This window comes from Vulpes vulpes, chromosome 12 (genome assembly GCF_048418805.1).
Source record: "Vulpes vulpes isolate BD-2025 chromosome 12, VulVul3, whole genome shotgun sequence".
NCBI classification, from domain to species: domain Eukaryota; kingdom Metazoa; phylum Chordata; class Mammalia; order Carnivora; family Canidae; genus Vulpes; species Vulpes vulpes.
The window spans coordinates 149360442-149374637 of NC_132791.1; the positions used below are offsets into that span (position 1 = coordinate 149360442).

The 14196-nt window shown below is 40.5% G+C and overlaps 1 protein-coding gene across 14 annotated transcripts in view; it reads right to left on the bottom strand.

The window, feature by feature from the left end:
• The window catches only part of PATJ (PATJ crumbs cell polarity complex component), a 358484-nt gene that overhangs the window by 70920 nt on the left and 273368 nt on the right, over positions 1-14196 (bottom strand). For all 14 annotated transcript variants that reach the window (XR_011995974.1, XM_072730762.1, XM_072730764.1 and 11 more), the window contains one exon: positions 2564-2638. Coding sequence is in view for 13 of the 14 variants with exons in the window: in XM_072730762.1 (XP_072586863.1) it covers positions 2564-2638 (75 nt within the window). In the remaining variant the exon portion in view is untranslated. The remainder of the gene's footprint in view (positions 1-2563; positions 2639-14196) is intronic.

Here is a 14196-nt window from a genome sequence, read left to right on the forward strand (position 1 = left end):
GAGCGAGATATCTTAAAAGATAAGAAAGGTTGGATTTGCTGTTTAATGTCTTCTATTCAATCATGAGAGTGAAATGGATGTTCTAGGTTATCCAACCTAATTAAACCAGTGGTTCTCAAACCCTGTCTTCATAATAGAAATTGCTACAGAGTTTAAAAAATTTATGGATACTGAGACTCCCCCCATCCTAGACCAAATAAATTGGTACCTAGGTTGGAGCCCAGGCAAATTTTGTTTGTTTCAACAATTACTGCTTAAAGTTAAACCGTGGATTCTTAACCCAGGGTAAATGGATTTCAAAGAGAGCCACAAAAGGCATTTTGGGAATTATAAAAATTCTGTGTTGTACCAAAATTATGTTTAACAGTGTTTTTCTGGGAAAGATTTTACAGTTCATCAGGTCTTTATGATGGGAAAACAAAAACCACCATTCAAAAGAAGATATGAAGTGTTGAGTTTGCTAGTACTGATTAGCAGTGTGGCCAAAGACAAGTCACTTCCACCTCCCTAACCTAAACTTCCTCATCTATAAATTGGTAGTGATATCTCTAAGCCCTGTGAGCTTGTTGTAAAGATCAAAGGACATAAATAAACCTATCACTATGCCAGAAACAGTTAAAGATTTCAACTGATAATAGCTATTAGTGTTTTTATGTCCTTTGATAATAAATGACCAGGCAAGTTCCTGATTGAAAACCATTGGGATTGCGTTTGGAACAGCTCAGAGTGGTTTGGAAGAGCTCAAGGGGTTGGGAAGTTCTTCATAATGAGCTGACACTGCCTCACAGCAGGAGTTGCACACTGACCTGGGGCTGGTTCTCTTCTGCAGCAATGGAAAAGGGTTATAATCACTTTCCCAAAGAATACTTTAGATATTTAAGTGCTCATTTTTCGGCATGGGAAAGAAAGGGTAGGTGGTGTTTAGACTTAGTCCCAGATCTAAAGTTCTATGGTTGTAACATTTTAGGGATGCCTGATATGTGTCTTGAGATAAGTGGCAGCATATAAAGCATTAGCATATTAGTAGTATTTACAAATACATTATATAAAGTAAAAAATTTGGTCTTAAATTTTAAAGACTTGCTTACATGTTTCCAGTTGAACCAAATCTGCTTATTTTTAAGGTTCTTTTTACACCTACTCATTTTTTAAAAGTTTTTTTTTTTAAAGATTGTATTTATTTATTTGAGAGTGAGAGACAGGTAGCAAGAGAGAGAGCAAAAGAGGGGAGGAGAGGGAGAAGTAGGCTGCCCACTGAGCAGGGAGGCTGCCATGAGCTCAATCCCAGGGCCCTGGGATCATGACCTGAGCTGAAGGCAGGTACTTAAATGACTGAGCCACTCAGGTGCTCCTAAAGTTTTTTTGTGTTTTTTTTTTTTTTTTTAAGATTTTATTTTTAAGTAATCTCTACTCCCAACATGGATTGGAACTCAAAACCATGAGATCAAGAATCTCATCTTCTACTGACTGAGCCAGCCTGGAACCCCAAAACTCATTTCTTTAGAAATTTCTTTTAGAGAGAGAGAGAGTGTGAATGAATGAGCAGGGGAAAGGGCAGAGGGAGAGGAAAGAGTCTCAAGCAGACTTCCCACTGAACGTACAACCCAATGTGAGGCTTAATCCCATGAATCTGAGATCATACTGGAGTTGAAATCAAGAGTCGGATGCTCAAGTGACTGAGCCACCCAGGCACCCCTACACCTACTCATTTTTATTTAGGTTTTTAGCATATAAGTTTGGAGACTTTTCAAAGGTATTTCCTTTGGCAATGTTTGAAATATCATGTAAGCTCTAGTTTCTTAAACATAAAAATAGTTAATACAGTAATGTAAATTTCAGTAGTATGAAAGTATAACCTAGCACATAGAAATACGAATCAAGATTTTTTTAAAAATATTTTTTCAAGACTTATTTATTTATGATAGAGAGAGAGAGAGAGAGAGAGAGAGAGAGAGAGAGAAAGGCAGAGACACAGGAGGAAGGAGAAGCAAGCTCCACGCCGGGAGCCCGACAGGGACTCGATCCCAGGACTCCAGGATCGCGCCTTGGGCCAAAGGCAGGCACCAAACCGCTGAGCCACCCAGGGATCCCCCGAATCAAGATTTTAAAAAGAAAAAACTAAAGGCAATGAAAGTGCAAAAGTTTGACAGAAATTTATAGTTCTTTTTTTAAGAAAAGGGAACTCAAAATGTAAGGAACACCAAAGTTATTATATTTATATTTTTACAGAACTACAAATTCTCCCACTTAAAATTTTTATTAATGTCAGTCAGTAAGACACATCACTCTCAGAATTTAAGTGCAGGTGTGTTTGTGGGGATGGCTCACATTTAAACACCTGCTCAGGGTACTTGGTCCAGGAAGATGCACAGAGAATATTTCCACACACCTTGAACAGAATCAGTGATATGGCTGTGGGCTGACTTCAAGTTGTAAGACACACCATAGGCTTCTAGCAAGTAATAAAGGATCTAATTTCATTGCATTCACTTTCTTTTTTTCTGGAACCCCTTTATAATACATGTCATCCCAGTAGAGCAAAACCTAAAGTCAAATTACATACTTTGTCAGTTGGGCAATCCAGTGCCTTCTGCTGACCTGCCACCATGCCTTGACCAGCCACCTGGGAGATGTCCTCCTGAAATGTAAAAGATACAACCACTTAACAGCATTGTAGGGCTCAAGTGCACTCTCCAACTTTAACAAATACCATGGAGGCTTTGGCTCTACAATAAAATGACTAAAGCACTGGTCACAAAAGTTCTGTTCATTCATCTGAACTAACTCTCAGAAACGAGTGCAGCCTTGTCATTTCCAAAGGCTTCTTTTGGGCCCTTTCAGATCTATCAGGCTTTAAATCTATCAGATACCCACTGATGGTCACTTCAGCTAGAGATTTTTCTTCTTTTTTTTTAAAAATTTTTATTTATTTATGATAGTCACACACAGAGAGAGAGAGAGAGAGAGAGGGAGAGGCAGAGACATAGGCAGAGGGAGAAGCAGGCTCTATGCACCGGGAGCCCGACGTGGGATTTGATCCCGGGTCTCCAGGATCGTGCCCTGAGCCAAAGGCAGGCGCTAAACCGCTGCGCCACCCAGGGATCCCGAGATTTTTCTTCTTTTGCCATTCCAATAATCTCTGTATCTGTATTTGTACTGAAACTTAGTTCTTTCAGGGTTTGAACTCTGATATTAGAATTTTTTCTTCCCTCCAGACATTCAATTAGAGGCAAAATGCCATTCACGAAAGATGCTGGGTGGGGGTTGGGATGGAGTGCAGAGTTAAGTTAGTCCTGAACCCCATGGAAGAGTGCAGAGTCCACACTTAAGAGAGAAATAAACTACCAAAACACATAAGAAACCAATGCATACTTAAAGGGCAGTTTATTGACACCAACAAATTGAACAGAATGCCTATGTGTGCTTCCCACCACATCTCATCCTTCTGTATATGTAAAGTTACAAGGGAAATTATCATCTGATGGTTTACTCTCAGGCATGAACTGCATTTGGACTAGGACAAAGTAGGGATCTTGGAGATAGAATGATTTGGACAGGAGAAAGGATGGGCTTACTCTAGCCTCGGTAAATGTCTGAGAGACACCAGATAGTAGGTCTACCATACAGACTACAGGTAGGTAAGCTATCTGAAGATGACACGAAATGTGTGATGTGTATGACAAAGTGATAGAGTTTGTGACCCTCATTCTTCAACTCTTAAGTTGGGGAGATTCTGCAACCCTGAGCAGATTATCTGAATCTCCAAGCCTCAATTGGTCTCCTCACTTATAAAATGGGAAAAAGTAAAGGTTGTTAAGCTACAGTGATGCTGAAAGGATGAAATGAAGCAATACATGAAAAGCACTTAGCATGGTACCTGGCAAACAACAAATATGTAATAAAGATGTTAATGATGATAGTAAATGGAATCGAGCTTTGATACACCCAGATTCCCAATGCTGCTTTTGGGTTGGGGAAAAATAATCATGCAGACAGGACACTTTCTCCTTTGGGGAATGCTGGAGTCCTATCTGATATCCCCCGCCCCCATCTAGGTTTCTTTTTTTGAACATACTGACATGCCCTTAATTCAACAGGCTCCCAACAGATTCGTAACAATACAACAGATAATGATCAGGTCATGCCCAGCCATTCATTATTATTATATTAGGCTACAATCTCATCAATTCACTAATGGTTTACAACCTGAGAGATTTAACCCCACCATGTAATATCCTGAGACTGCAGCCTAGGTCCCCTAGATGATTGTGACTTTCCTTATTTGTCCACTTATTTTTTTAAAAAATTATTTATTTATTTATTCATGATAGACACGGAGAGAGAGAGAGAGGCAGAGACACAGGCAGAGGGAGAAGCAGGCTCCATGCAAGGAGCCGGACCCGGGCCTCAATTCCAGGACCCCAGGATCATGCACTGGGACAAAGGCAGGTGCTAAACCACTGGGCCACCCAGGGATCCCCTGTCCACTTATTTTTTAAGGACTGTAGCTCTTTCTCCTTTAGATATAGATTCTCCCTAAATTTCTCCCATATGGGACAAATACTCTAGAACTCCTCCTAACAACCCTCCCCCCAACCTACGCCTACAAGCTTTGCTCCTAAACAGATTATGTGACACGAATTCAGAAGTTACTTCATGTCATAATTCTTCCCCTGAGCCCTTGGACAGTGCCCCATCCACAGTATGAGCAATTTATTTTATCACAATTTATGCAACATTGTGTTGTATCTTTTTATGTGTCTGTCTCCCATATGCTAATATGATTGACTTTGTCTTATTTGTTTCTTCAACATAAGGAAGAATAGACCCTGAGCTTGGTAAAGAGCTAGTGCTGAATGAATCAAAGTTTAGGAACTCAAATTTTAAATGCACCCGGGTGGATTTCAGAGTCAGCCATGAAAGAAAGGATGCACAGTGAAGGTGATCCTGTGGCCTCCACTTAAAAGGATCACAGTTGAAAAGAGACAGACATGGGAGGTCAATAAATGGTGCTCCCAAGAATTTTTAGAATAAAACTTCTAAACTGCCGTATAAATGCTCAGGGTATTGTGCCTTCCAGTGTGGATCAAATGGCCTTCCAAAGAGCAGAAGCGTCTTTATTTGAAAATGATACTGCATGTCTGCAGTTTTACCTTTGTTTAAACCCAGATTAACTATCCGTGGGACAAAGGAGCTGACCTCCCCAGCTGAAGACTTAAAAACCCAATTTGCATATTGCACAGGGCTACTACTAATTGGTTGAATGCATCCTCATTTGCACTTGTAAATAAAAAGGGCACTGGAATAGTAGCCAGAAAAGCCTGGGTTCAGATTGGTTCCACCACTTATTAGCAGCAGTAGTGCTCGGAAACCTTCATTTTTAGCAACAGTAAGAATACAGTAACAGCTACCTAAATAAGGGGCTGCCAGCAAAGTTGAATTCAACACATGCTTACAGAGCATCTACTCTGTGCCAGCAACGAAGAAGACCAATGGGGCCTTGCACTTATGACATTTACATACCTGGTGAGACAGATATTAGAGAAAAAGTTATGGAAACTTTGAATATCTGTAGGGAGGTGTGTGGAAGTTAGCAGGTGCCTGAGAAGTGGCAGTTTCCTTTCCTTTCTCTTGCCCTCAAAATGGGGGGAGGATGAGATGAGGAAATCAGAGCTCTGAAAAGCATCTGGTCCAACACCCTGTCCCATTTCTTACACTGATTACCCTTACACCTCTGGGTCAAGGGACGGGGCCAGTTCATGGTGATGATGATGACAGCTAAAATTTACTGAGCCCTGACTGTGCCAGTTACTGAGCTAGATATCATTCTCATTTCAGATGCTGATGTACACACAACAGATCTATGGGAGAAGTATTATTATCCTCAGTTCAGAGTTAAGTGGGGCACGAGAAGCTGAAGTATATGCTGAACCAAAACTTAATCCAGATGCATTGCGCTGCAGAGCTCCTGCTCTTAACCAAGGATGAACCACAAGGGAAAGGCAAAGTGCTGTTTACCTCCTCCCAAAGACACACATGAGATTCTCAGGAGCCAACCTTAACATAGTGATTCCATTTTTAGATTCAACATTAAGTCAGAACAAGTCATGCCAGCTTATTTTGAGCTTGGGCAGGCAAAAAAAATTCACAGCACTAGCCACTGCAGTGACCTAGGGTGCGTCACTTTTTTCTGTTTTGTGTTTAAACATAAATTTAGAACTTGCTAATCTCCCAACTACTGCATCAAGGGAGTTCTTAGTGCTTTTAAAGCTGAGATTCTGGGACATTCTCAGGTGTTGACTTTGCACAGGGGACCTCTAAAGAAGAAGGCTGAGAAAGGAGTGGGAAGGATTATCTCATTTCATGAAACAAACCGATAGAACACATTCTGTATGCATTATGTTACAGTACTATAAACTCCTGAAAGAAAATGCTTTGTGGGCCAAACAAATTACTGTGATCAAGAAAACGAGCTTTTAAGGAGTGGACATAAAAAGCAACACTGGGAATATTCTGTATAAGAGATATAATGAGGATGTCCAGTTTATAATCACCAAAGCTGGTTGACTTCCACCCCAAAGTTGGGTAAATCAACATGCCCTGCCTGTCCAGCTAAAGTAATTGGTCCAAGGGTAGACATTTGAAACACACAAGAACATCCTGTGGATTTTCCAAAATGGACCCAAGGGAAGAGAGTCAGCCCCTTTCTGGCTGAGAGGCTGAGGAGCTTTTGGTGGCCAAGCTCCCACTATGTTGAGGAAGCAAGTGAGCAGTAGAAAAGAATCAAAGAGACATCTAGATACCTCTGGCAGCACCAGGATTCAGGTTCCAAATGTCCCCAAGGCTGTCAACCCTGTCTCTCCTGTATGTAGTGATGTAAAAAGGACCTGTAGCTGATCAGTAAATTTCTTTGTCTGTAAGGTCAAGCTGAGGTTTTATCGCTTACAATCAAGAGACTACTGATTAAAATGAGGTGAAGCCCAGAAAAGATCTATCAGGACAACAAACTCAGGTAGCTAACTGGAGATGAAGGAAATGAATGGAGTATTAGACAGCAAGGTAGAGAGGGCTGCTCAGCCTAAAAGTAGTCACATTGAGAAGTATTCAAATTTAATGATTTTTAAAACATACCTGTCAGACACAAATGATTTACTGCTGATTTGGGTCCTTGGACTCCCATTCTGTAGCATGGGGATACACTGAGCAGGACAGCCTTTGACTCAATCATTCCCACCCCAACTTCTCCCCTCACCCGACCACCTGGATTAGCTGAAGCCCAGTCAGCAAGAGCTCCCCAGCACCTTCATATGCCTTTCTGCGGTTCTTGGCAACACTAGGAATTACTTAGATGAAGTTGCATGCAAATCCTGGCTGTGCCACTCAGTTGAGTCTCTGGGCCCCAGTTTCCTTACCAATCAAATGGGGCTGGTAATACACTCAATCTCCTATAAAACATGAATCAATGCACTTAGAACGATGCCTTTTGGGTCACATAGGAAATGCTATGACAGTGTTAGCTGCCATTATTCTCATGCATTCCTTTTTGTGTATTGAATTTTAGATTTCTGCTCCCTGCATGGGGCCTGCTTCTCCCTCTGCCTGTGTCTCTGCCTCTCTCTCTCTCTGTCTCTCATGAATAAATAAATAAATCTTTAAAAAAAAAATAAATAAAGAATTTTAGATTTCTGTGTAAGAAGGAAACTATTATTGGCTATTCATTATGTTGTCACTTAGTAGGCACTTTAAAAATATTACCTCATTTATCCCAACAAAAACAGTAGTAGTAATAGTAATAATAATAATATCCTCCATCATATGTTGATCACTTAATATCTGTGAGCATCTGAACACCATGTTTATCTCCATCCTCCCCATCATGAAAACATTATTATTACCATGTTCATTTTGCAGATGAGTGACCTGAGTATTTCAGAAGTTAACACACTTGCCCAAAGGCTTAGGGCCACTAAGCATCACAGTAAGGATTCAAAGCCTTATGTGTTTGACTCACATGAGTGATCATGCCACACTGCCTCTCTGAGAGATCGCTGACATTAACCTATGAAGCAGCAGCTGAGGTTTAGGGAGGTCTAATTTGTCCTTAACTATAGGTAGAGAAATGTGGATGCAAACCACTATCTGACTCCGAAGTCCAAGTTTTCACCTCTCGTCAGTAATACTAAAAAGTTAGACCCATGAGGGATCTGTGAGTTTCAACTGATTTGTGGGAAATATGCAAAATAACCACATGGAGAGTTCTTCATAAAACAAAATCTATTCAGTTTCAAGGACTGCCCTTTAAAACTGCGCCCTACCTAAATTTTTAGTGTTAAAATGGCTCTTCCTATGTGACATTATGGTAATTATATATGATAGTAATTGGGAGGAGAGAGGACTTTAATAAGTTGAACCCTCTGGAATCACTGAACCTTGACGATTTCCTGACTTACAAAATGGCAAATTCACATGCTCAAATCTCTATTTCCTTGGTTTTTGTTACTGGGGGTGGGTGGGTGGGTGGGAAGGAGAGGAGTATCTCTATATTCCCAATGTTCTTCTTGAAAACTTTCTGGTCTGTAAAATCCAAAGTCTGATGCAATCTATTTTGCTTCATGTTGTGTCCCTAGAATCAATCGTACTTTGCAAATGATTCAGTTGAAGCAAACAAGGAGAGAGATTAGTAAAAGCTGACTGTGGTTTTGAATCTGGATAAGTAGGAGGCTGATACTGTCTCTAATGTTTAAAATAATAACATAAAAAATGAGAAGAAATAGATCTGTAGAGGAAGATAACGAGTTTAGTGTAGACCTTTTATGGGAATAATATGCCATGTGATTTCTGATACAGGTTAAGTTTATCAATTTTTATATTTTATTTTGCTTGAAAAAAAATTTAAGTGATAATCAGTAACAGTTTATCCATTTTGACTACTGTGCTTGGTTACAAATTATTCCTGAGTGTTTTTTAAAGTGCTAGCATCCCAGCTTGGAAAAATAGATTTAAATGTTCTGATGATTATATGTCTTAATTCCAGGCTGGAATGTTCAGATGTATAGCCTGCCCATTTTTAAAAAGCTGGATTGTGTACTTAAAATCCATTTTTATCCTCAATTTGTAGTCCATCAAGAACTGCAGGAATTCTGGTTTGGCTAAGGGAGCAGATGTCACCGTGCGAATCTTACTTTCTGTTTCAGATCCAATATGAAAACTGCATCTATGGCAAGAGCCTAGGAATTCCCTTGTAAGAAGCCAGAGAGACCATGTCTGAGTCAGCACTGGCCTCTCTTTTGTGACAGTATGCAAACTGCCAATGGCAGAGTTCAAGTGCATTCAAATATGTGGCATTTTTCACAGCTCATTGTACTTTATATCTTGTATTTCTGAAAATCACTTGAGATTTGCCTACATGATAAATTTCCCTTTCCTGGTCATAAAAAAAAAGACAGTAGATATACCGTCAAGTCTGTTCCCTTCATGAAAGTCACAAGAGGAAAGCTTTTGGCTTTTTCCTCTTCTCTCTCCCTCTGCATTGTAAATGAAGATAATATAGAGACCTGTGGGGAACAGGTAAAGGTAATCTCATGAACTCAAAGACAGCAGAAATAGAGGTGCACATTTTTAACACATATTCCCATCTTTGATGTCTGCTGGCTTGTTTCCACTCCCAACCTCTTTGACTGGTCTGCTGTGAAGACTTGCTATGTGAAATTCGGCTTGCCTGGAAGGAGACTGTTGCTAATCAGATTTTTCTAAACTGAGAAAATAATTTTACAATCATAATCATTAGCACCAAGAATCCAGAGAAGGGAATGAGCCCAGAGCTCAGACCTTCTTAACTGAGTCTAAGTGCCCTAGTTGCTGAATTCTGGAGCTTGTCAGAAACGCAGTGCTGCTCACACATTGTTCTTTGAGCCCGTTTTCACTTCTCTGGAGAAGTCCTATTTGTCAACATCATTTTTAAGGTCCTATAGTCTAAAACCCATATTGTACATCTTATCTTTCAAAGGGAGCAGAAATTAAGCATGTTTAGCATTATAGGCCTATTATGTCCCAGACACTGTGCCAGTTGAAGGAAATATCACAGTGAACAGTGAAATCTTATCTTGAAAGTACTTTCAGAACTGCCAGGAATAATGGTAGTTAACGCTTTCACATCATTTCCTGTGTGCTCCAAAAGGGCATCATTCTAAATGCATTGATTCATATTTTTTTTTAAATTTTTTAAATTTATTTATGATAGTCACAGAGAGAGAGAGAGAGAGAGAGAGAGAGAGAGGCAGAGACACAGGCAGAGGGAGAAGCAGGCTCCATGCACCGGGAGCCGGACGTGGGATTCCATCCCGGGTCTCCAGGATCATGCCTTGGGCCAAAGGCGGGCGCCAAACCGCTGTGCCACCCAAGGATCCCCCTATTGATTCATATTTTATAGGAGATTGAGCCTATTACCAGCCCCATTTGATTGGTAAGGAGACTGAGGCCCAGAGACTCAAATGAGTGGCACAGCCAAGATTTGCATGCAACTTCATCTAAGTAATTCCCAGTGTTGCCAAGAACTGCAGAAAGGCATGTGAGGGTGCTAGGGAGCTCTCACTGACAGGGTTTCAGCTAATCCAGGTGGTCGGGTGAGGGGAGAAGTTGGGGTGGGAATGATTGAGTCAAAGGCTGTCCTGCTCAGTGTATCCCCATGCTACAGAATGGGAGTCCAAGGACTCGAATCAGCAGTAAACCATTTGTGTCTGACAGGTATGTTTTAAAAATCATTACATTTGAATACTTCTGAGTGCAACTACTTTTAGGCGAGCAGCCCTCTCAAGCCTGTTGTCTTACACTCAGTCCACTTCAGTCACCCTTCCCTACAAATATGCTCTTCCTCCTTGCTTTCTTTTCTTAGTAACAGCACCCGCCACCCAGCCGGTTAGCTCTGTTTCCAACATTAGAGCTGGGATGCAGACTGACTCAGGTGTCTACAGGCAAGGAATACAGGAAACAGGTTGGGGTGGGGAAATGGCTGGAAAAGTCGGGACAGAAATAAACTGGCTGTGCTTAATTGATTTATGGGGCAGCTTGGAATGCTGGTCTGTTTTCAGGAGAAAAGAGAAACCTGGAATTTTCTGTGACTATCTCCTGATTTGTAAAATCAAACATCTTCAAAACACATCATGGAGGTGAAATAAGATCTGGATCGAACTCTGACAGCCAGTTTGTGACCCCTGCATCAGACCTAATGTGTTGTATTCCTGAATGAAAGAGGTCTTATTTATCTTTACATTCCTGGAGATTGATACATTGCAGGTTCTCAAGAAATGTGTACTGAATAATGAAAGTCCTGGCACACCTAGATATTTTACAGGCAAAATCTGGTATTAAACAATAGCTACATTTACTGAGCCCTTACTGCCTGCCATGCACTGTGCTAAGCGCTTCATGTATAAAATCATAATCCTCACAACAGAGAGGTGGACATCCTCCTCCTCCATTTTTGGATGAAGAATACAGATAGACAGGACATGGCACTTTCCCTAGTGAAGAGCAGAGGTGAAATCTAAGTCTGTTCAGATTTCAGAGCCCACGATTTGTATCTGATAGCCTTTTCCATTTGAGAGAGCAAGTACTATCAGGCCATTTGGAGTCATGGGTAGTATCTACAACACTCAACACTGATTTTTCAACAGGTATGTTTGAAAATATTGTATGGATCAAGTATACCAAGTGGAGAATAAACAGTGTTCCTAAAACGCTGCTATTGTGGCTGGCGGGGACTCTGCAATGATAGAATGCACTGTCAGTTATAGCGTGAATTTCCATGTCACAGCTCATTTATGTTGGTGATAGTTAATTCAGAAACAACCCATGCTTCCTCAGGCATCTTGCTATCCTGTACATTCCAAAATCTTCACAAAGAAAGAATTCTTTGTTGAATTCCACCCTGAGATGACCGAAATACCCTCATTTTTCTATTCTTGCCCTACGAGTCAGAAGTAGTTCACAATGAAAGACAACAGTAAAATCATCGCGGACAGTTGGGAAAATCCAAACATTTTGAAACATTTTGAAAAATCTAAAATGTTATTGAGGCTGTTGTTATCAGATCTATGATGACAAGGATCATTTGACACATAGACACACAGACTGTATTGTTGCTAAGCAGTTTCATAAATTGGGGAAAGAATGCTGAGCACATCTATTGGGGGCATTTCCTAACAGGTTTATCTTGGGCTGTTGGCCAAGTCCTGGGATGACGCTTGTTTTCAAGACCCAGATGGTACAACAATTGCCATTTAAATAGCTCCAAGCCTGCATTCAGAGGAAAGTTTTAAAGAATACACACCGCAGAAGGTTTGCATACTGGAGGCAAGAAAGGTAAATATCTTTACTGGCAACCCTCTGTGGAACTTCTTTTACCTTGCTGTTTATGAAGATCTTTGCATAGACAGAGTATGAGAATATACAGTTGTCACCATCTCTTGTGGATGGCCATTGCTACCATGAACTTCCAGCTCATCAGTCAGCATCCATCTTGTCCCCTGTCCAACCTAATCACCACATCACAGCTACAGTTTAGAGTCACCTCCTGAAGTCCTGCATGGCCTCCCGCTGCTTTCAGCATAGAGATCACCTCATTAACATGGCGTGGCTCCAGTTTGGTTTCTATCTCACCAGTTCTTGCAACCATGCACTTTCATACTTTCAGTTCACCAGACTCCCTGAGGATCTCTTGACATTTCATACATATGATATGTGGTTGTAGTATCATGTATCAGTACTTCATTAGCTTTTATTGCTAATATTCTATTGCATAATGTATCACATTTTATTTATTCAATAAATAATGAAATTATCCAATTCACATTTTATTTATTAGTCAGATGGTGGACATTTAGGCTGTTTCCATTTGGGGGCTATTATGAATAATGCTTGAACATCAGCGTACAAGTTTTTGTATGCATATGTTTTCATTCCTCTTTGGTGTACACCTAAGAGTGAAATTATGGTATGATAATACAATTATGTTTAATATTATAAAGAACCGCAAACTGTTTTCTAAAACTGGCAATATATACTTTATATTCCCACTAGCAACGTATGAGAGTTCCAATCACTCCACCTCCTTCCCCATACTTGTTATTATCTGTCTTTTTTATTATAGTCCTCCTAGTAGGTGTAAAGTGGTATTTTATTGTGGTTTTGACGTGCATTTAGTTTTCTCATGGTTAATGAGGTTGGGCATCTTTTCATGTGCTTATTGGCCATTTGTATATCTTTAGAGAAATGCCTATTTGGATCCTTACCCATTAAAAAAAATTATTTTTATTTATTTATTTTTAAAGATTTATTTATTCATGAGAAACACACAGAGAGAGGTAGAGAGATAGGGAGAGGGAGAAGCAGGCTCCCTGTGGTGAGCCTGATGCAAGACTTGATTCCAGGACCCTGAGCCGAAGATAGATGCTCAACCACTGAGCCACCTAGGTGCCCCTGTCACTTTTTTTTAAAATAAATTTTTATTTATTTATGATAGTCACACAGAGAGAGAGAGAGATAGGCAGAGACATAGCCAGAGGGAGAAGCAGGCTCCATGCACAGGGAGCCCGACATGGGATTCGATCCTGGGTCTCCAGGATCGCGCCCTGGGACAAAGGCGCCAAACCGCTGCGCCACCCAGGGATCCCGCCCCCATCACTTTTTAATTGAGTTGTCTTTTTATTATTTTGTTGTAAGCTAGTTGCTTTAAAATGATTTTACTATTAGTATCTGTAACAACATGGAGAAGAAGACAGATGAGGACAAAAGAAAAAGTAAGCTGGTTTTACAGTTTACTATAAAGAGCAGAAAATTATGATATCCAAGAGGGTTAGAGGTCCAAAGGTGGCAGCAAGAACAGAGGTTAGCTACTTAGAAGAAAACGGTAATATCTCTTCCTTTCCTTCTCTTGCTCCTTCCCTCCCATTGGCCACTGAGCTTCCAAAGACAGCAAGCTGACATGAACACTTGTCCTCAAACACTTCAAGCTCTTTAAGAAGCCCTAATAGTTCTGCTCATCACTGACTCTTCTGCACACAGCAAGACATACTCAATTAATATTTGTTGCTTGAATAAACAGACCACATAATAATATTTCTGATATTCCAGAAAGACGGTCTCTGAGAACTATACAATGAGGAGAAAATGGGCTTTTGGGGCAAAAAGAACTGGGTT